At 66.6% G+C, this 20,073-nt stretch overlaps 1 protein-coding gene across 5 annotated transcripts in view; it reads left to right on the top strand.

Moving 5' to 3' along the window:
* The window catches only part of MEGF6 (multiple EGF like domains 6), an 86,404-nt gene that overhangs the window by 33,712 nt on the left and 32,619 nt on the right, over positions 1-20,073 (top strand). For 2 of the 5 annotated variants that reach the window (XM_086715462.1, XM_086715461.1), the window contains exon 1: positions 18,911-19,110. The exons of the other annotated variants lie outside the window; for them this stretch is intronic. In XM_086715462.1, coding sequence (XP_086571588.1) covers positions 18,942-19,110 — 169 coding nt within the window. In that variant the 5' untranslated portion in view covers positions 18,911-18,941. Of the gene's footprint in view, positions 1-18,910; positions 19,111-20,073 lie in introns of those variants that run through there. 5 annotated transcript variants of the gene reach the window in all.

Raw genomic sequence — 20,073 nt, 5'->3', positions numbered from 1 at the left:
ACCCTGTGTCCGCAGAGAAGGCAGTGGGTGAAGTCCTTGCACTTCCAGCTCAATTTTTCCCCAGAACCTAGAACTTCTCTGAAGAATAAAATCTCTTAATTCATCACAAGGTGATGCAGGAGCCCAGCCTTGGTGGCCGTCAGGACTGGCCTTGCCCGACCCCGCCCCGAGAGTGCCTGCCCGCTCCTGAGATCAGGGCGGCTTCCTCGCTTTCTTTCTGTGCCTTCTTGGCATCTTGCTCTGTGTGCCTCCGGACGCCTCATTTCCTTTGTCTCCCGAGGACGAGGACGGCTCGATGGTTCCCGTCTCTGCCTGGTCCCCCTGCCGCACCCCTGCTCACAGCCATTAGGCCTCTAATTGCCGTTGTTACAAATGATTGTAACGTGATATTTCAACGGTCAAATGTGGAGGCGCCTGGTGTGAATTTAATTCCATCCGGCAAAACGCTTTTGGACCTGACAGTTACCATGCCAACCCCATGAAATGTGTGTGGTGTTTTCTGCCCCCAGGGAGCTCACAGTCTCCTTGGACCCAGGGCGTGGAGTTCGATCTGGAAACTGGCTAGCAGGTCACACACAGAAACTCCCGGGTTACCTGTGGACCCTTGATCCATTCTGTCCCTGGAACTGCCGGCCGGGTGGGGCAGGGAGAGGACCCCGAGTAGACCCCTGGATGGCCCGTCAGCACAGCCAGAATCATGCGGTGCCGGGGTCAGGGAGGGCTGCTCTGTCTGTGACAGGCTGAGTCCACCCCGAAGTGGGGCCTGCAGCCAAGACCCCTTCCCTGGGCAGTGATGGGACAGGTTTTTGAGATCCTCAGGATAACTGTTTCCTCGCCGGGGGGCGGGGGTGGGTCTGCCTTTGGCTGCCCGCCTGGTCCCTGCCCTACCTGGTGCACGCTTCCCCCCAGGGAATGTGGCCCGGGAGCGTCTGGGACAAGCCGAGGCGAGTGCCTGGTGGCAGCCGTGCCGGGAGAATGTGGGTGAGCCCGGAGATGTTCTGTGCCGCCCGTGGGCTCTCCGCATTTCCATCATAGGCCCTCGCAGCCACGGACAAGGCTCCGGGTCTAGCTATTGTGGGCCTGGGTCCCAGTCTGGGCCCTGGGGCTGTGTGACCACAGGCTTTCATTTTTGACCCGAATGGAATTGAACACTGGCCGGGGCCTCTGTTCCTTCGAGGGGCCCCTCGGGCATCCCCTTCCTGCCCTCCGGTGCCTGCACCGCTCTCCCCAATTCAGAGACGAGGAAGCAGAGGCCCAGAGGGTTTTTGCGACGGGCCACGTTCACCCAGTGGCTGGAGGCTCGGGCAGCCCGGACCTTTGCCTGCGGGACCTGAGCCCTACTTTCGGGCACTGCCTCCCCCAGCTTCTGGGGGTGGACGTGCAGAAGGGGCCTCTTTCAGCCTCGGGCATCTGAGCAGGGGCCTGGCTGCAGCGGTGGGTGTGGTGCCCCGTCAGCCGAGGAACACGGCTCTTGGAAGAGGCCCCGGGAACTTCCGTTTCTAGGGCCTCAGGAGGGAGCGTGGCCCTGCCGCCACCTGGTTTCGGCCCAGTGACCCTGATTCTGGCCTCCTGGCCTCCAGAACTGTGTGAGAGAGTACATTACGGTTGTTTGAGCCCCCAGTCTGTGGCCCTCTGTCCTAGCAGCCCCAGGACACTATGCCACCACCTGTTGCCACGGCTGGGACACCTTGCCTGACTCCGGGTGAATTTCTGCTCTCCTGGGTCAAAGCCAAGTCCCCATCTACAGCTTTGCCCCGACAGAGCCACCAGGGGCCCGGTGACCTGGCCTCCCCCTCGGCCCTGCCCGGCCCTCCTGGCACCGTCACGGGGGTCCCCGCAGGCCTGTCGCTGCTCCGCGGGCTCCTGTCAGCGGCTGTCCCCAAGGCTGGTTTGGGGCCCCCACAGGGGCCTTGCATCACCTGTCTTGGGGGCCGGGACGTCCTGTCCTAGACACTCAGTAGGGTGCATGGCAAAGGGGGGGTCCCCGGGGCGGGGCAGGGTGCATACGCCCAGCCCCACCCTGTGCGGGCTCCTGGGGCACGCCCAAGCCTGTTCCGGCCGGGGTGCCGAGCAGGCATGTGGGCCCGAGGAGCAGGCTTACACAGGGAGCCCCAGTGTCCTGTCTCCTCTGACGGAAGGAGGGGCCGGCTGGGCTCTGGGGGTGGAACATTCCTGGGGAGTTAGGGAGGGCAGGCCCCGGCCGTGTGTCCTGCCCAGAGAGGGGGTTCCCTCAGCGTTCAGGCACGCTGGCTGTGGGGCTGGCCCGGGCACCCCTCTTCCCAGACGTTGAACCTCCCGTCCTTCCTCGGGGCACAGGTACCTTTCCAGGCCCCTCACCCAGTGCCCTTTGTGGAGCGGGAGCATGAGACCAGCCCCCCTGAACCTGTAGGTCCTGAGCCTTTCGTGGCGACTCCGGTCCAGCCAGCTTATATCAGCCCTCTCGGCAGAGATGTGGGGAACAGCCCTGGCCTGTCCGGGTGACACCTGGCTGCAGGGAGGGAGGGTTCTTGGCCTCCTTGGCAGGCAGGGCCTCATAAATCCTGGCTGCTAACAGGTTGCCCGAGGCCTGGTGGGCCGGCGGGATGAGGGCTAGCTGTGCCCACGGACCCAAGGCCCAGCCGAGTCCGGCACCCTGCGGGCTTCCGTGGCCTCCTTCTGGGTGCTGTCAGCCTTCAGTGAAGAATTTAAAGGCCCCGGGCCCCGGCGGGTGCCTCACGTAGTTGTTTTCCGGCGGGAAACCCGAGGCTGGTTTGTGGCCGGCGGGTCGTCGAGGCCGCTACCCTGCCCTGCCCGCCTGGAGCGGCTCGAGGCCTGTCCTGCCAGAAAGCTTGGCTCAGAGGGTTGCTTCCTGTCCTGCGGGGGAGACGGGGGAAGGCACGTGTAGGGGGAGGGCAAGGGCCAGTGTGCTGCAGGACCCTGGGGGCTCCCCCCGGCTCAGAGATAGCCTGTGACCCCCGAGGTCCCACTCGGGTGTGGGGGGCTCGCGTTCACGGGGTGCCTGCCCCGTGCGGGTGGGCGGCTGTCACTGCCACTGCAGTGGGATAGCCTTGCCGTGTGGCAGGCAGCCTGGTGCCTCTCCTCACCTGCTTCCTGCCTGGGGGCTCTGTGGCCCAGGCCAGCCCCGTCCTCACCTCACCTCACCTCCCCTCACGGTCGACCTGAGAGGCCCGTGGCTGTCCCCAGGCTGCTGGCGGACGGGCGGGGAGGGCACGCGGGCCGCGGGGCGTGGGCCCCTCTGGTTCCCCAGAGGGTGGCAAAGGGACAGCTGCCGGGGACTCCTTGCTCTGTGGGGCCTGGTCGCCCGCCAGCTGCACAGGCAGGGCCTTTGGAGGAGCGCTCGTCCGGCGGGGATGCCGCTGGCTACTTAGGACGTTTGCAGAGTTGCTGGCGCTCGAGCAAGGGCCCCGCGGCCGGGCCAGAGCCTGCCTGGAGCCGAGGCCCTACCCCAATTCGTGCTGCACCGCCCCCTGGAGACGCGTGGTGGGGGGTCCAGTTGGAGGAGGGCTTTCTGGTTGTTGTCCTTGAGGTGAACTTCACATAACGCGGGCCTGACCCTTTTAAAGTGATTCCAGCACATTCAGGCTCCTGTGCCCCCTGGCATGCCTACCTGGTTCACGACATTTTCATCACCCGAGGGGAGACCCCCGTGCCCGGCAGCCAGCCCCTCCTCACCTCGCCCAGCTTCTGGCTTCTGTCCCCGAGGGCAGTGTTTCTAGCCTCTTCCGCGTGTTAGCTCCTGGTCTGTCCCTGTAGCTGAGTACTAGTCCCCCCGCGGGGACAGCACGGTTTATTGTCTGTTTGCCCACTGATGGACATTTGAGTGGTTTCCACCTCTGGCTGTCGTGACTCATGCTGTGAGGGACATTCACGCACACACGTCCATCTGAGTCCTGTTTTCGAGTGTCCCGGGCACACGCACACAAGTGGTGTCGCTGCGTCCTTTGGAGACTCTGCTTCACCTGCAGAGCTGGAGGCGTCCTCCCCGGGTGGGGAGGGCTGGGGGCAGGGCACCCTCCCCTCCCTTCAGCCTGACCTCTTGCTTCCGGTCGCTTCTGCCTGTGACCTGACCCTGCCTGGGCTCAGGCGGTCCCTGCGGCGTGCTGGAGTGAGGGGCCCATGTGGTGCCCAGCCTGCTGGGTTCCGAGACGCACCCCCGGACCGGCCCCGTGGGCGGGAAGGGCAGTGAGGCCCGCCTGGGGGGTTTCCTGGGCCGAAGCACCCCCCGAGTCTGGGTCGCGCGCGACGGGCCAGAGCTGAGCCGGGTGCTGGGCTGCAGTGAGGAGTGGGGGCTGCCGGGGTGTAATCTGCTGGAATTTGGCTCCGGGGCACCCCACGCTGAGGTCGACAGTGAACTGATGGATGGCGCTGGAAGCAGCCATCCCGTGAGGCTTGTGAAGCGCATCACTCGCCCGGGCCAGGACTTCCCAGGATCTGCTTCCAGAACCCTCCAGGCAGCTCCAGCCTCCCCTCCCAGCTCCTGGTGCCACCTTTCCTTCCCAGGCTGTGTGGGGGGCTCCGGGCCCTTTGCCGCCCGCCTCGCTCTGGCCACGTGGCCTCAGCCCAGGCCTGCCCTGCCGCCTAGCCCAGGCCTGGCTGCTGCTCCAGGGAGGGGTCATTGCTGGCCCCATCCTGTCCCCAGCAGGGCTGCTGATCACCCTGGGGTACCCACGGCACCCACAGCTGCCCCCTAGCCCTGTCTATAGCAGTGGAGTTTTTGAAACATGGCTCAAGAGGGGCCTGCTGGAGGTGGGGGGGGGGGCAGGAAACAGGTGACCCTGAGCAGGCGACCTTGAACCTGAAGTGTAGTCTCTGGGACCTTACTGCTGCGTGGTCCCCTCCCTCTCCCATGCTCCCCCCCCACCCCAGGATGATGGGGTCCCTCGTCTATATCCTATTCCCCCAGCCATGTGCACAGCAGGAGCTCAGCGGAGGGGAGCCTGCCGAATCTGGCCAGCCCCTCCCTGGCCCCGGCCAGGGTCACGTCCTGCTCCGTCTGGGCTGCCGTTGCCCGAGGAGGGGACCTGGGGAGGGCCAGCCACCTGCCCTCTCTGCTTCCACTGCCCTCGGGGACAGGCCCTCGGTGTGATATTTGTTCGGGGTTCAGTGAGGGTGTCCCGTGGCCTCGGCTGGGCACAGGGACCCCGACACTAGTGGGGTCCTGCCCCCACAGCGAGGATGGTGCGGCCCAGCCTCGCGTGCACACAGGTGCCGAGCAGCCCGCCTGGTGCGGAGTCACAGGGGGCTCGGCCCAGTCAGGGTTGGGGGGCTTCCTGGGGGCTCTGGGGCCGAGGCGTATGGCACGCAAATGCCAGGGGTCAGGGGTAGCAGCGAGGGGTGTAGCGCCGGGCCCCGCAGCCCCCTCCCCCCACCCCCAGCACTCAGGGCTTTTCCTGGGGGGTGTGGAGCTGCCAGCAGGGTCCGGGTAGGTGCTGGCTCATGCAGCCGTCAGGCCCGGTGGACCCTGCGTGCCAGGCTGTGAGGAAGCTCCCTTGGTGTGTGTCCTGCCGGCCTGGCACGCTCCCTGCCCCCGGGGGCCCACTTCCTGTCCACCCGCCCACTGGAGCTGGCCTCTGTGCTGTCTCCCCAGCCCAGGCCGACTGCTGCCCCGGGCACCCCGTCTCTGACTCCCGGGCCGGGCTGACCTCTGTCTGGCCCTGTGTAACTCTCTAGGAATTCCCGGAGAATTCCCGGCGTTAACCTCTGCGGGTCTGGGCCGAGGGCTGCATTCCCGCGGTCCCGAGGAGGGTTCTGGCTGCAGCCTTTCGTGTGGAACTGCGGCCTCAGCCCGGCCCGGGGTCTCCCGGGGACCCTCCCGGGGACGTGCAGAGGTGACGGGGCCATCAGGGGAGGCTTGGGCTTGGTGGGAACACCAGCGGTTGTGGGGTGGCCTGTGTGGGCATCGAGCCTTGTGGGAGGGGCTGCTCCCTGCGTGGCCAGGGAGGGTCTGGTGCTCAGTACTCGCACCTGGCCGTCTGTGGCCTGTGGCCCAGCGGGGTCTCAGCGTGGTCTGTGCCTGCCTCTGGGTCGCGTTCCCCATGAAACCAGGGGAGCCTTGGCCTTTGGGCTCGAGACGCCAGGAGACGAGCAGAGCCCCTCTCAGATCTCAGATGGGCATGGGGGCAGGGCAGCCCGGGCCCCCCGTCATCCCACGCTCTTGTCCGTCCTTGCTGGCAGCCGTGGCTCTGTGAGGTCCCCAGCAGCCTGGGGTCAGCAATGCAGAGCGGGGGGGGCAGTGGTTCAGGTCTAGGGGCTCCTCCTGGCCTCGGAGCTGAGGGAGGCCCGGGTTCCCTGGAACGCTGACAGGGGGACCGGAACACGTGCACGGGCAGTTCTTGGAAGGACTCAGAAGAGCAGGTGTGGCTCCTTTATGGGGGAGCAGAAGCTGTATCTGCAGGGCCTTCCCGAGAAACCGCCCTCCAATGCTGCAGGACAGACAGCTTGTCCTGGACTGACACGTTGGGTGTCCTCTCTCGTGGGGTCTGTCTGGAGGGGCGAGGCTTCCCCGTCCCTGCTGCTCAGTATCCCCCTGTGGCCTCTCTGGTCTGGGCCGTGGGGTGGGCCGTGGCTGGGAGGGAGGTCCCCACGGCTCACCAGCGTCTCCCCCTCGCAGACGTGCGTGAGTGTGCCAGTGGCGACAGGGGCCGTGGGGATCAGGGCTGCAACACTGTGGGGGCTTCCACTGCCGCTGCCCCTCCCCTCCCCCTCCCCCGGCCGCAGGGAGATGGCAGGACCCGCAGAGGTAGGCCCCAGGGCCCAGCCCACTGCTGCCCCCTGCTGCAGCCTGGCCTCAGCCTCACATCGAGGCCCTGGCTGGTCCCTGGGGCGCCTCCTCCTTAGTCCCCCCTGGCTGCCCTGGGTGGCACTCGGGCGGTGGGCCCTTCCTGCCCCACCACTCGTGATGCCGTTAGGGCACCCACGTGTGTCTCCTAAAATGAGCCTTGGGGGACTCAGAGAACCTGAGGGGGTGGGGGCACCCTGGAGGCCGTCTTGGGGGAGGTGCCCTTGGCGGGCCTCAGGCTGCAGCTGGCCCAGTGCAGACAGCGGGGCCTCGGGAGGGAGGGCCGTGTGCCCAGGCATGCACGAGGCACCGGTGGGCACCGAGCCCGGCTGGGGCTTGCTGAGGCCTGGGCTGGAGGTGTTTGCCGGCCTTGGGTATGCTCTCGACCTCGGCCCTGTGGTCGCTGGCAGGCTGTCAGCAAAATTGAGAACGGAGAGGTTTCCCCTGGGGGTGGGGAGGGAGAGGGATGGATTAGGGTTGAAGCAGGGGGAAGGCAGGGGTGGGAGGGCGGCTCCCCTCACACTCCCCTGTCTGCCCCAGCCCTACCTGACCCTTGACCCCGGGGCCGGGTCTGGGCAGCGTGGGTCCCCCTGAGTGCACACCTGTCAGGCAGCAGCATCTGCCCCATTTCCCCATATTGGACAGCGCCCCACCCCCATCTCTGTGTCCGGAACTTTCCAGAGAACACTGTCTCCACTGGTGCCAGCCAGGAGCTGTCCGTCAGAGGGCGGGATGGGGCCCAGCCTGCTGGACCGGGGTCCTGGGGTGGGGGGGGTGGGGTCTGTGAACACAGGGTTTGCCTGTGCTGAGTCTCTTTTCCAGCGTTTCCATGGCCAGGAGGAGGGCTGGAGGGAGGCGAGCAAGTGCAGCAGGGACGGGGGGGTAGGGGAGCACCCCCAGTCCCGGTGAGGAGGCCCCCTACCTCACTCCCACCAAATCCGCACGTCCAGTGGCCCACTGACGTTTTGGAAAGACGGGGCTGGAGGTTTGCTGCCAGTGAGGAGTGTTTTTGGCACCCGTGGGAGAGTCCCGGTGGGGTTTTGGGGGATGGTGTTTGCATTTCCCCACCTGGGACCAGCTGGCAGTGCCTCCAGAAGGGAGCAGGAGGACGGACTGCCTCCCCCCGAGAGCCTGTGTACCTCTCTAAGCGGGGAGCACGTGTTGGTGCGGCGAGCGAGTCTGGGGTCCGGAGAGTGCCGGGCCCAGGGCAGAGCCCCGGGAGAGTCTGCTTCGCTGCCGGCTGCCCTGGCCCTCCTCCGCCCCAAGGATGCCCACGTACAAGACGCACGCGCCCTCCGCGGAGGTTCTCCTGGGCTTCGGCGCCTCCACGGCGCCCCCGGAGGATCCTGGTCCGAGCCCCCATCTGCCACCTGACCCTGGTGGGCCTGGCCGGTCTGGGCCTCGACTTCTGCATCAGGGTTTCCAGCCTCAGGAAGCTGCCGTCTGCTCCTTTTGGGCCGGTTTGTGCACAGTTTGAGACGGAATCGGGGTCCCCTAGCCCAGTGGCCTCTCGGGTTGGGGCTGGGCCTTGGGTTTCCCGCCCCCCCCCGCCCCTTCCTGTCCCCGGCCCCTAGAGCCGGACCCTTTGTCAGGGTCCGGGAGGCCCTGGGGAAGGTGCTGGGGCTGCTCCAGAGCTGGAGGTCTTCCGGCATGTGCTCCGGGCTCCCGGTGCTGCCCAGCCACTGGCCAGGGCCCCGCACGGAGCTAGCACAGCACAGGGTCTGCAAACCCGGCCTCTCCGAGTTCCTTTGGGAAGCTTTGGAATCCCTTAATCCACAGGGTCCCGAAGGGCAGGCGGGCTGCCGCCATCTGGCAGAGTTGTCTGAGGGCAGCGCCGTGGACAAAATGACGAGGTGGGGGGGCGGGCCGGGGGCGGGCGGGGAGGTTGGCCTCAGACCCTGCATCCCACAGTGCTGGCCTTCTGTCCCCCGCCCGGGGCCCCTCCCTGGTCTCAGCCCCTGGGAGTGCGCAGACCCCAGCCCTGCGTGTTTGGGATGGCTGGGGCTCCGAGTCACCGCGAGGCTGAGAGGGCTCCGCAGAGAGCCAAGCGCCTGCTGTGTTTTCTCTGTCCCCCTGCCAGCCCAGCCCAGCCCCAGCCCCCAAATGCAGCGCGCGAGCGAGTGAGCCGGACCGGTGGGCGGCCGGCGGCCGTGAGCGAGCAGAGCCAGCAGGAAATCAAGATGTTACCGCCGAGGAAAGGGCAGCTCTGCTCGCTCACACGCGGGGTGGTGCGCCCCGAGTTGACGGTGGGGTGAGCCCAGAAACCGCTCAGAGTGATGAATCGACGCTAAAACCCTGAGCGCTGGCATGGGAGCCTGGCTGCAGGGCGGCTTGGCCCTTGCTCTGGGAGCATTGCCAGGCCGTGTGCTTGTCATGTTCTGGGACACCATCCTGGAGTTGGAGCCGTGCAATCCATGAGGCTGCGAGGTGGGGAGGCCGGGAGGCCTGGAGACTGGGAGGCAGGGAGGCCAGGAGGCCTGGAGACCTGGAGATCAGGAGGCTGGGAGACTTGGAGACCAGGAGGCAGGGAGGCCTGGAGACCAGGAGGCCAAGAGGCCCGGAGACTGGGAGGCAGGGAGGCCAGGAGGCTGGGAGACCTGGAGACCAGGAGGCAAGGGAGGCTGGGAGACTGGGAGCAGGTGCCCTTCCGAGGTGAGGTTGACGCTTCTCTCAAGTCCCAGGGCACGACCTCTGGCATGTGTCGGCCTTACCCCCAGACATGTGGGTTTATGGAGGTGGCAGGCCCCGGGGAGAAGTGTGGGCTCCCCCATAAAACCTCCATCCTGGCAGCCTGGGGTCCCCGAGCTCCCGTCCACGGTCCCAGCTCTCCATGGCAACCCCTCTGGGGAGGCCACTCCAGGGCCAGGCTTTGATGTCAGGCCCGGGATGAGCCTCAGCTTAGCACCTTGGGTGACTCTGAACCTCAGTCTCTTTATCCAGTAAGTGGGACTAAAAGGACCCTTATGTCTCAGGGAACTTGGAGAGGCCCTGGGGAAATGCCTCCAGGCCGCTGGCCCAGTGCCCCTTCAGGCCCCCAGCCCCAGGCCGGCTCCCTCGGTGGCCTGGGATGGAGAGAAGGGCCGTTCCAACCTGGCCTGAACCTGTCCTCCCCCTGGCCTTGGGTAGCTTGCCCCTTCTCCAACCTCACAGCCTTCTCTTCAGCAAGGACCTCTTCAGCAGGTCCGGGGGATTGGGGAGACCACACTGAGGCCACTGGGGGGGTCCCAAGACCCTCTGGCCGGTCTCCGTGCCTGTCCCAAGCCCCCGCCCCACCCCACGGCTGGCTGGTTGGGTACTGGGTTCATAGCGCCCCATCTGGAAGATGCGTCCAGGCCTCACGCTAGGCCAGATGGTGTGGCCTGAGGACCGCAGAGACACTGTCACGACGGGGGGAGGGGGTCTCGGTCCCACGCCCTAGGAAGACTGACACTGCTGTTTGGAGAGAATGAGGGTGTCTCTGTGGGGGGAACGTGAGGCCCACAGGCCTGCTTTCCCACGGCGGGTGACCCCACTCACTGTTCCCACCGCCCTGACGGCCCTCCTTCCAGGAGATAAGAGAGGCTCTGGGGAAGGGGCAGCAGTCACTGTCAGGCGGGAGCTGAGTGGGGAGCAGGCTTCCTCGGGGTGAGAACAGCTGGGTCTTTCCTGGGGGGCTGGGCGTACCTCTCCATCACGCCTCGCCGCGGGGGGAGGCCGGCAGAGCTGGGGTCCACATCAGAGTGGCTGTGAGAAACCTGGGGGGCTCCGGGACTTGAGATGGTAACGGGGTCCCCGCGTCCCAGCCCATGGGCCCAGCTTGGGTGTCTGCGCTGAGCAGAGGGTTCTGCTGACCGCCGCCCCACCCCCCACCCCGACCCCCAGGGACACGAAGAGGGGGCAGGGCTCGCTCTCTGCAGGCCGGGCGCGCCCCCCCGCCCCCCCAGCCTCGGCTGTGGCTGTGGCTCCGGGCCTGTCTCCACCCCCGAAGCAGACGCGGCCGGACAAGTGCTTCTCTGTCGCTCCCACTCTGCCTGGCCAGACTCCTGGCCTGGCCTCCACTGGCCTCCTGGACGTGGCTGCCAGGTTCTCACCATCCCGAGGGAGAGGCAAGAATGTGGGAAGTGACAGGCCTTGATTAGGAGGCTGCGGGGCCCTGTCCCCAGCCTGGGAGGGCCGTGGGCTGACCGGGGCCAGCTGTGCTGTCCTGCGGCGACATCCTGGTGGGGGTGCGACAAGGGGGACTGCCAGGGACCCTCCTGGTGGCACCCAGGTGGGGCCTGACCACACTTCCATAGGGCCTTGATAGTGGGGGGGGGCTTTCTCTGACCCCCGGCCCGGGTCATATACTTGGTCCCTCCAGTGGCAGGGCCCCCCCCACCCCCCCCCACCCAAGAGAGTCTCGAGGGAGATTTAGCATCGTGAGGACTTCTGCATCTCCCGGGATGATCATGCTCTTGCCGAACCCAGAGAACGGGGAGGGTGGCGGGAACCGTCATGGTGACCTCAAGAAGGCCGTCTTGTCTTGTCCAGCCCACACTGCACCCCGGGGCCTGCAGTGCTGCTGCTCAGGGCTCAGGGCCGCCCAGGGCCCAGGTGACACAATGCAGCGGGAGGCCCAGGGGTTCATACTGCATCTGGGGTCACACAGCCGGGGAGTGTGGGGAGCCGGGGACGAAGCCTGGAGTGACATCCTGGGCTCCCAGGCCCCACCTGGGGGGCCCCTTGCTGTGTCCCCCGGGGCCGTCCGAGCTGGCGGTGCCCGGCCCATAGTGGGCGCTCGGTGAGCATCTGTTGGGTGACCCAGATGTGGAGACCGGGACCGGGACCTGCCTCGTTCCTGCGAGGGACGGACCCCGGGCCCGACTGGGAACCGAGGTCCTTCCAGGCAGGATGGCAGCGTTTCCAACGAGGCGTCTGTGGTAGGGTCTCCTCCGTCAGAGGCCCTGAGAATCGAGTGCTTTCGTTTCCCGACTCCGGCTGCGTTTGCTCCCCTAGTGAGCCGATGCCAGCAGCCGTGCCCTCGGTTAAGGGCCAAGGCAGGAAAAATGACAGCCCTGCTGTCGGCAGTCAGAGCCCGCCGGCGACCGAGAGACCACGGCCTGGCCCGCAGGCCTGCCCGACCCCCGAGTCCGGGGCCCAGTGCCGTTTTCCGGGAGGAGACCTGGGGATGGGCTGCCCGGAGCACCCACGCGGGTGAGCCTGCGTGCCGAGGCCAGTGGTACGGCCTGAGAGTTTAGGCCGAGGTGCAAAAGGCCAGGTTCAGATCCCCGACTTAGCACAGGCATGGCGGGTAACCTTGGAGGCCGTGGACCTTACACTCGGGACTCAGCAGGAGGAGGCCGACCCATGTTAACCGTGAACCCCAACGTGCGCTCGGGGCCCTGCCTGGCCAGGGCAGCTGCTGGGGGGTGGGGGGTGGGGTTGGGATATGCCCCTGGGCCGAGAGGACCGGCGAGGGAGGGCACAGCTCAGGAGTCAGGCCGCACCTTGCCCTCGCCCCAGAAGCTTCTGCCACGGAGCTGGGGGCCTGCTGTGTGGGGCAGCCACTGTCACCTGGAATCACAGTAGTCCAGGGCCCCCTGCTGAAGGCTGGGTGGTTCGGGGCGGCAGCGATGTGGAGCTCGAGGGGGCCGTGGCTCACCCGGGGAAGGTGAGAGAGTGGAGACAGAGGCCCCTCGCAGCCTCGCTCCTGGGCGGGGGGCTCTCTGCCTGGCAGGGGGCAGGGGGTCTTACCCTCCGCTTCATCCCTCACCCGGTCCAGCTCCCTTCCTTGCGAGTTTCTGCTCATCCTGAAGTATCCCCACCGCCCCCCCCCCCCCCCCCCCCCGGCCCCCATGCCTCATCTCCTGATTGGATTCTGCCCCATGTATCTTGGCTGCCCCTTGTCTCTGTCCCTCCTTGTGGAACGGTGGCCTCACCTTCCCCTCCCTCCCTGGCTCTCCTCCAGGCATCCCTGGGAGGCGGGGCTGGGCTGGCCTCCACTCCCGTCTCTCCCTGCTGCTCTGGACCCCGCTGGGCTGCTGGGCTTCTGACCACACCCTGGGGTCTGGCCAGAGCAGCCCTGGGGGTGGGCAGCTGTACCAGAACTGAGGGCAAAGGTTTTTCCTTCCTCCTGACGAGGAAACGAGACTCCTGTGGTAAGACCACAGGATTGGTGCATCTCCTGTGAACCGATCTTAGGGAGAGGATGTGGGTGCTCAGAGCCCGGGCCCTTGGCCTGCCGGGTCAGAGCTGGGGAGCCCTCTGGACTTACTTCTTGTCCCTCTGCTTGTCACATGCACGGTGTCTGTCCCTGAGCTCAGCCTCTGCAGGAGGTGGCCTTGAGTACTTGTGGTGTGACGTCGGGGCCTCAGCGGCAGGAGGGGCCGATGGCCAGCCTGCCAGTTTCCGGGCTCGGGCACCTTGAAAAGGAGCATATGTGCGGGCTGGTCCCCGACACTGGCTGGAGCTGGCCGACACCCCCGTGACCGCAGTGTCCTGCCTTCGGGTTTGGCCTTCGGGTGGGAAAACAGCAGGAGGAGTGACCGACGGGGCCCAGCAGGCCGAGTGGGCTGCTGGGTGAGGGCCTGGTGATGCGCCTGGCCGTCGATGTTCTGGTTCCTTCTGGCCGTCTCTCTGGGTGACCGCTGTGGACCAGGGCCAGGCGCACGGCTTCGGCCAGATTCCCCGGCTGGCATCCTCCCCTCACCGGCCTTTCCTGCCTCTGCACCCGCAGCCCTGCACCCGCCCAGATGTCCTCCAACGAGCCAGTCTTCATGGCTGCCCGCTTCCCCGCTACCTGGCCACAGTCTGGCTCGTCGCCTTCTCGGGGAAACCTCCCCGTCCATCAGCCTTCACCGTCTCCCCTTCTCTGAGTAGTGTGAGCCCCAGCGCTGTGCATGCGTCCCTGGCAGCTCAGATGTCCTCGGTGAGAGCCAGGCCTCGGGGGCTGTGCCCGTCGTGGGGGCCGTGGGCGTTCCTGGACTCGGGTGGTGGCACAGCCTGCCCTGGACTCACCGCAGCCTGTGCGTGACGGCAGGGGTGTGAGTCCAGGCAGCGGGCAGCCACAGAGCGGGCCCTGTCACGCGCACACACGCATGTGCACACGTGTGTGGGAGGCCTCCAGCACGGCTCTGGGGCTGGCCCTCAGCGGGCGCCTCCCCGGAGCAGAGCAGGCCTTGGGTTCTGCGGCGTGGTGCCGGGGTCGGAGGCCCCCCGAGCTGGCTGGTGCCCGGAGGACACGGGGCCTGCTCTACCTTGGGCTCTCCTGGGGGGCCCGTGTGTGAAAGAGGAGGGAGCACCCCCATTGCCGCCGGGCCCCCGCCACTGAGGCCATAGTCGGGAATGGCAGCTGGGCTCTCGGAAGCAACCGTGGTTTCAATTTTCCTTCCTTCTGCTTGGGTGAGGAGTCCAGCCGGGTAATGGGTTTACCAGGAGGCTGGCGCGGGGACCAGCTGGCTCCCCGCTCCTGAAATAAACTCAGGCAGCAGCACGGGGTTGGGGGGGGGCAGGGAGGGGGCGGGGGGGCATCCTGCAGGCAGCTCCGCTGGGTCTGGGTTGATCGCGTGTGGCCCCAGACCAAAAACTGGCCTCCCCTCTGGGCTGGGCTCTGGATGTCAAGGGTGGGAACAACCAGGCAGGGCGTTTGTCACCTGGGGGACCGGAGGTGGCAAGGAGGACTTTCCATCTGAGAAGACTTGAGTCCCCCCCCCCCCCCCCCCCCACAGGGCAGACTGAAGATAAGCCAGGGGCTGTCTGATCGGCCTGTCATGTTCGGTCCCTGTGGCCCCAGCCTCCTGGATGGCACCCACACTGCTCTCCCCTGCCTTCGGCGCCCAGTACCGTCTCTGCCTTTCAGCCCACCCTGCCCCACTCTTCCCCTTTTCTACCCCCCCCATGCTCCCCCCCTTCATCCTGCACCCTCAAAGAAGCTTTTCCCCGGGGCCCAGACAGGTGGAACCCCGTGTGTGTCCCCCGGCACGCTGTGGCTGTGGGGAGGGAGTCCGCTCGGGCACTTGCTGTCCGTCGCTCCTGCCCAGAAGGGACACGGGACACGCCCGACTTCAGTAGGAGGGGGAGCGGAGTGAGCAGAGGTGCTGGAGAGCCTGGAGGACCCGGTCTTCCTGCCCGCCCGTGCGTGGGCGTGGCCTCGGCCCCCACACAGCGCCCAGGGCCACAGCTGCTGGGTGGCCAGCACCTGCTGTTGCACTCTGGAGCCTGCTGTGCCGGTGACTTCACCCTCCAGTCCAGGCACCCTGGGACCACGGGCAGTGACTCCTGGGAGTTTCTCTGTGTGTTCCTCTCTCCTGGAGCCCCCCCACCCCACCCCACCCCTGCCCCGCCTGCAGAGCGGTTAGCTTCTCCTGACAAGCTGGGACTCAGGAACGCCTGGCCCCCAGCCACATGGGGAGGGTCCAGGCCTGTGGGTTCCCCCTCAGGGGCCACACAGGGTGCCTGATGCTTGGCCTCCTTGGGTTCTGCTGGAGGGCCTGCTCACTCCATGTCTTGACCCCCAGGAAGGGGGGAGGTGTGGGGCAGCCTCCCACGGCGGGCCAGCATCTCACACTTCCAGGCTCAGCCAGACTTCACCCGGCGCCCACTCTGCATCCCGGAGCTAAGGCAGCTGGCACGGGGCGGGGTTGGGGGGAACACCTCCCCACCCCCCTCAGATTGGCAGCATGTGGCCAGGCCCCTGAACTGAGCAGGGTGGGGCCTCGAGAGGCCTCAGGGAGGGCTTCAGGGAGGAGGTGTCCATGAGTACCAGGGGACAGACACTACAAGTGGGGGTAAGCTTGCCTGTGTTCTGCTTCCTGCTGACCCCAGCTGACCCAGGAACGTGGCAGCTCTCCCTAAAGCCCTGATGTCAGGGGTCTGTGGCACTGAGGGGGCAGTGTGGCACTTGTGGGGCAGCACGGGGCCCTCACCCCAGCCTGGGGCCTGGCAAAGGAACCCCGTGGCCGCCCAGCTGGGACAGGAAAGCTGGAGCCGGCCCGGCGGGTGGGGGGGACACGGCTCCTTCTGCTGACACACAGACATTCCGCCGGGCAGAGACGCCCAGCCCGCATTTCCGCATCGAGAAAGCATTTCCCAAACAGCTTCCAGACCCCACAGCCGCGGCCCTGGATGCGCTCGGCGGCACTGAGCCCGGGGGCGGGGGGGGACAGTGGGGCAGCTGTGGGCACTGTCTGGATGGTCGGTGGTGTTCTGTCCTGGGTGGTCTGCTGGCCTGCATGGCCGTGCCTGAGTCCCCGTGCCTGGCCTGGTGGGGGTAGGGCCCAGAGCCATCCGCAGCCCCCCCCCCCCCCCCCAGTCCTTCAGGGAGGTGCCAAAGCCGTCCAGGGCTCTGGGGACCTCATCATAACCCTTATTTGCTGCTGCTCAGAACCGTGTCCTGCCCACTGCATAGACAAGGAAGCAGGCCCAGTGGGGTCCTGGGACTCGTCCGTGGGCCTGCACCCACGTCTGCTGCTTGCAGACCGTGCTCTGCCCTTCCCAGCCCCTGGCCGTGCCGGTGCTGAGGACAGAGGCCTGGAGCAGCATGCCTCCCCACCCCGAGGCTGGGATGTGCGACGGGGTCCAGGTGGATACAGAAGGGTGGTGACAGCCCCGCGGTGGGACGAGGTGGCCCGAGCAGCGGTCCCTGGCTGGGGGTCCTGGGGTCGGGGAGGGAGTGCAGGGGGCACTGGGGAGGTGGCTCTTGTGGGATAGGGACAGTCCTGAGGCGTCCGGGTGGCTCAGTTGGTTGAGCGTCCGACTTCAGCTCAGGTCATGATCTCGCGGTTCATGAGTTGGAGCCCCACGTCGGGCTCTGTGCTGACAGCTCGGAGCCTGGAGCTGTCGGTTCCGTGTCTCCCTTTATATCTGCCCCTCCCCTGCTCGCACTCTGTCTCTCTCTAAAATAAATAATACTAAGAAAAAAAAGAGAGCTAGGGACGGTCCTCAGGTCCCTTGGCTCGTCTCAGGCTGGCCTGGCTGGGTTCCAGGATGCCGTGGTCCTCACGGCTGCATCTGCCATGTCGCAGGGAGCTGGCCAGGTCCCAGGATACCGCCCCTCGGAGACCCAGTCTGGGCACTTCCTTGGGGCTTGCTGCCCCGCCTGGGGGAGGGCCTGGCCACCAACCTTGACTGACTCCTACCGACTCTCAGTGAAGCATTTTCCCCATCAGCTTACCGGCTCTGTGATTATCATCCCTCGTTACAGACAAGGCAGTGGGCACAGAGAGCCTCGTGCCCCTTGGTAGCAGAGCTGGGGGCTGGGCTCGGGAAGACCAGCGCTGCCCGGCAGAGGTGGCCGGAGCCACACCGAGAGCACGTGTCTACCTTAAGTTCTCTGGAAGCGGCACTGAAAAAGGAAGCAGGTGACGTTAATTTCGACGACGTATCTCATTTAACGCAACACGTCCAGGTAGAATCATTTTAACGTGTGATTAATACAAGAATGAGAAGGAGTGCCATCATCTTTTTGGTACCAAGAAAGTGGTGTGTTTTACCCCCAGTGCGTGTCTCCATTCGGGACAAGCTACAGTTCCCATACTGAGGCCCCCCTGTGACAAGGGACAAGGCAGAGCCCTTTCCCAGGGTGGGCTAGACTTGGGCTGCACGGGAGATGAGGCCGGCGCCTCCCCCTTCCTGTCTTTGGCTCCTCCTCCTCCCACGGCCCTGGTCCTGCATGGGAGTTAGTGATGCTTCGAGGGGCCTCCACCCCAGAAGGGTGCTCCCGGAGGAGCCCCAGGCCCTGTGCCCCGTTGGTGAGGGTGATCTGTGGATCCGAGGTGTCTCTCTGCCCCTCCCTGTGAGACAGACAGTCTCCACGGCCTCCCGTCCCCCTGCAGCCTGGCTGCTGGCTGCAGAGACCCTCCGGTTTCTGTTAGCACTTGTTTGCATGCTGTTGGAGAACGAGGTTTACATCGCAGTAACGGACTGCCAGCCCACGTGGAAGGCCCCGTTCAAACAGCAATCTGACAGTGTGCCCATCGGGGAGACTTCCGGAGGCTCCCCGGGTGAGAGCCTGGAGTTCGAAGGCTGGTGTGCTGTTCAGAGGGAGGCCAGAAGAGAGGCTCATCCAGGAGGCGGGGGCAGACAGGCAGGCGGGGCCCAGGCAGGCCTGTGTCTGCACTGCAGGGCGCCTGGCAGGCGGGGGGCCAATGGGCTGGCCTCCGCACCGCAGACAGGACAGGGCAAGGTGGGTTGGTGCCTCTCTCCCACAAACTTGAGGACCCCACCCATTGCGGGGCAGGGCTGAGTGACGGCCAATAGGGCCTTTGCCCCAGTAGTTGGCCAGGAGCTAGAGGGTCGGCCTAGGCAGGGCACAAGGGCCAAGACATCAGGAGCCAGCATGGGGCCGCCGGTCCGGCGCTCATCGGGGCCAGAATGCATAGACCCTTATGATGCCATTGGCCACTTTGGACAAGGCTGGAGCCTCAGGCCCTGTCCTTGAGCCAAAGTGGGGGTTCAGGGGTCTGGATTCGGACTTGCCTCCCGGGCTTCTGTAGCCTGGCACCTGGGGCTTGCTGTCCTTGCTAGGGAGTCCATTTTCCCCGTGGCCCTCTCCCACCTGCCGTGGGCACAGGGATTCCCTTGCTCCCTCCGGGTGCCAGTCCCTGTCCACTGGAGGACACGACAGTTCAGGGCACAGGACACCGGGCTTGGGGGCTGCAGGTGTCTCTGCCCCTTGGGATTTCCACTTTGGTGGCTTGGCTCCCCATCCCCCTCACACTTAACAGCACCCAACCCCACCCCACCGAGCCGCCTTCTCAAAGCCCCAGGTGGCATTGCCAGGGTGGCCTCCGTTTCTGCCTTGGTTACTTTCCCGCGTTGGTGCTGGAAACACATGTGTTTGAGCATGTGTGTCTGGGTTTGCTGAATACGTCTGTGCAGGGTCCCCTGTGTGTCGCGTGCGTATTTGCACACGTGGGTCTGTTTGTGCACGTGTCTCTGCGTCTTGGCCTGAGGGGTGCCTGTGTCCGAGGGCGAGGGCGCGCGCGCGCGCGCGCGGGAGTGCGCGGGGGCGGTGGGCGGTGCACTGGGGGGCGAGGGCGCGGCCCGCGGGGGCGGGGCGAGGGGCGGGGGCGGCCCGTCCGCCTCTAGGATTTGGCTTTCACCTGCGGGGGGCGGAGGGAAAGCCGAGAACATAAAGGCGAGGGGCGGGGCGCCGGGCTCAGAGCGCGGCGGGGCCGCTGGGGTGCGCGCCGCTCGCCGACCGGCCATGGAAGCGTCCCGCGGCCGCGGGGGACTGGCCGCGCTCTGGTGCCTCGGGCTGCTGGGGGGCCTGGCGCGCGTCGCGGGCACGCACTACCGCTACCTGTGGAGGGGCTGCGTCCCGTGCCACCTGGGCCAGGCCGGCTACTCCGGGAACGCCGGGGACCGGAGGCCAGGTGGGCGCCGCGCGGACTCTGCGCGGGGGGCGTGGGGGAGGCGGTGCCCTGCTCCGCGCTGGGCTCCCTTTGCTCCGCGTGGGTCCGGCCTGCGTCCGGCCCGGCTGACCGGCTGACGGAGCCGAGGCCGGAGGGAGCAGGGCGGGGGCAGTGCCGCCGGCGGCCCCCTTCCTCTGGGACGGGGCCCCTGCGCCCTGAGCCGTCGACATTCCATCCCCTCTCGGGCCTGGCTGAGGGGGCTGCCGACAGCAGAGTGGTCTTGAGCGGAGGGAAGAATAAAACAGCCCCTTGCATTGGCCTGTGGCACAGGGCGTGCATTTCCCTGGCGCTGGCAGCTCTGGGGGTCAGGCAGGAAGGCAGGCTCAAGAGAGAGTCCTTGGGGTCCCCAGGCAAAGTCTCGCCTTCCGGGGTGCCCAGGGCCTGGGTGGATGTGCAGGCGCTAGCCTTTCTTTCTGTCACCTTTCTGCAAGCCTTGGGAGTGGTCAGCCCAGTGGGCTCCGGGTGAGCTGTGAGGACCCCGGCAGATACAGCCCTGTCCTGTCTCCATCCTGCCTCTCCCTGCTCTCCAGATCTGGTACCCACGCTGGGCCACCCTCCCTGCGGGAGGGAGCTCCTCAGAACTTGGAGCTGGTCATCCTCAGGAATGCGAGGTGGGGCGTGGTGAGTCATCAAGCGGATCACGGCAGGGGCGGGGGCGCTCCCCTCCAGGCCTTCCCGGCCCTGCGTGTGGCTCTGGGCAGGGCACGCGTCTTCTTGGAGATGCTGGCCCTGCCCAGCTGTCCCTGGGGCAGTCTCTGCGGCCCTCTGTGCCAGGGGACACATCAAGCACTGAGCTGCAGGCCCCTGATGGTGGCCGTCTCTCACCTTCCCTGGCTTTGTCACTCGGCCAGCCGGGTCCCTGGCTGCGTCCCCACGGGGTAGGCAGCCCTCCCTCCCACTCTGGCTCAGTCGAGGCCAGGCCGG

This window comes from Puma concolor, chromosome C1, assembly GCF_028749965.1.
Source record: "Puma concolor isolate L17-30 chromosome C1, mPumCon1.1.hap2, whole genome shotgun sequence".
NCBI classification, from domain to species: Eukaryota; Metazoa; Chordata; class Mammalia; order Carnivora; family Felidae; genus Puma; species Puma concolor.
The sequence above is the reverse complement of the archived record's forward strand: the minus strand, read 5'-3'. Positions and strand labels throughout refer to the sequence as shown.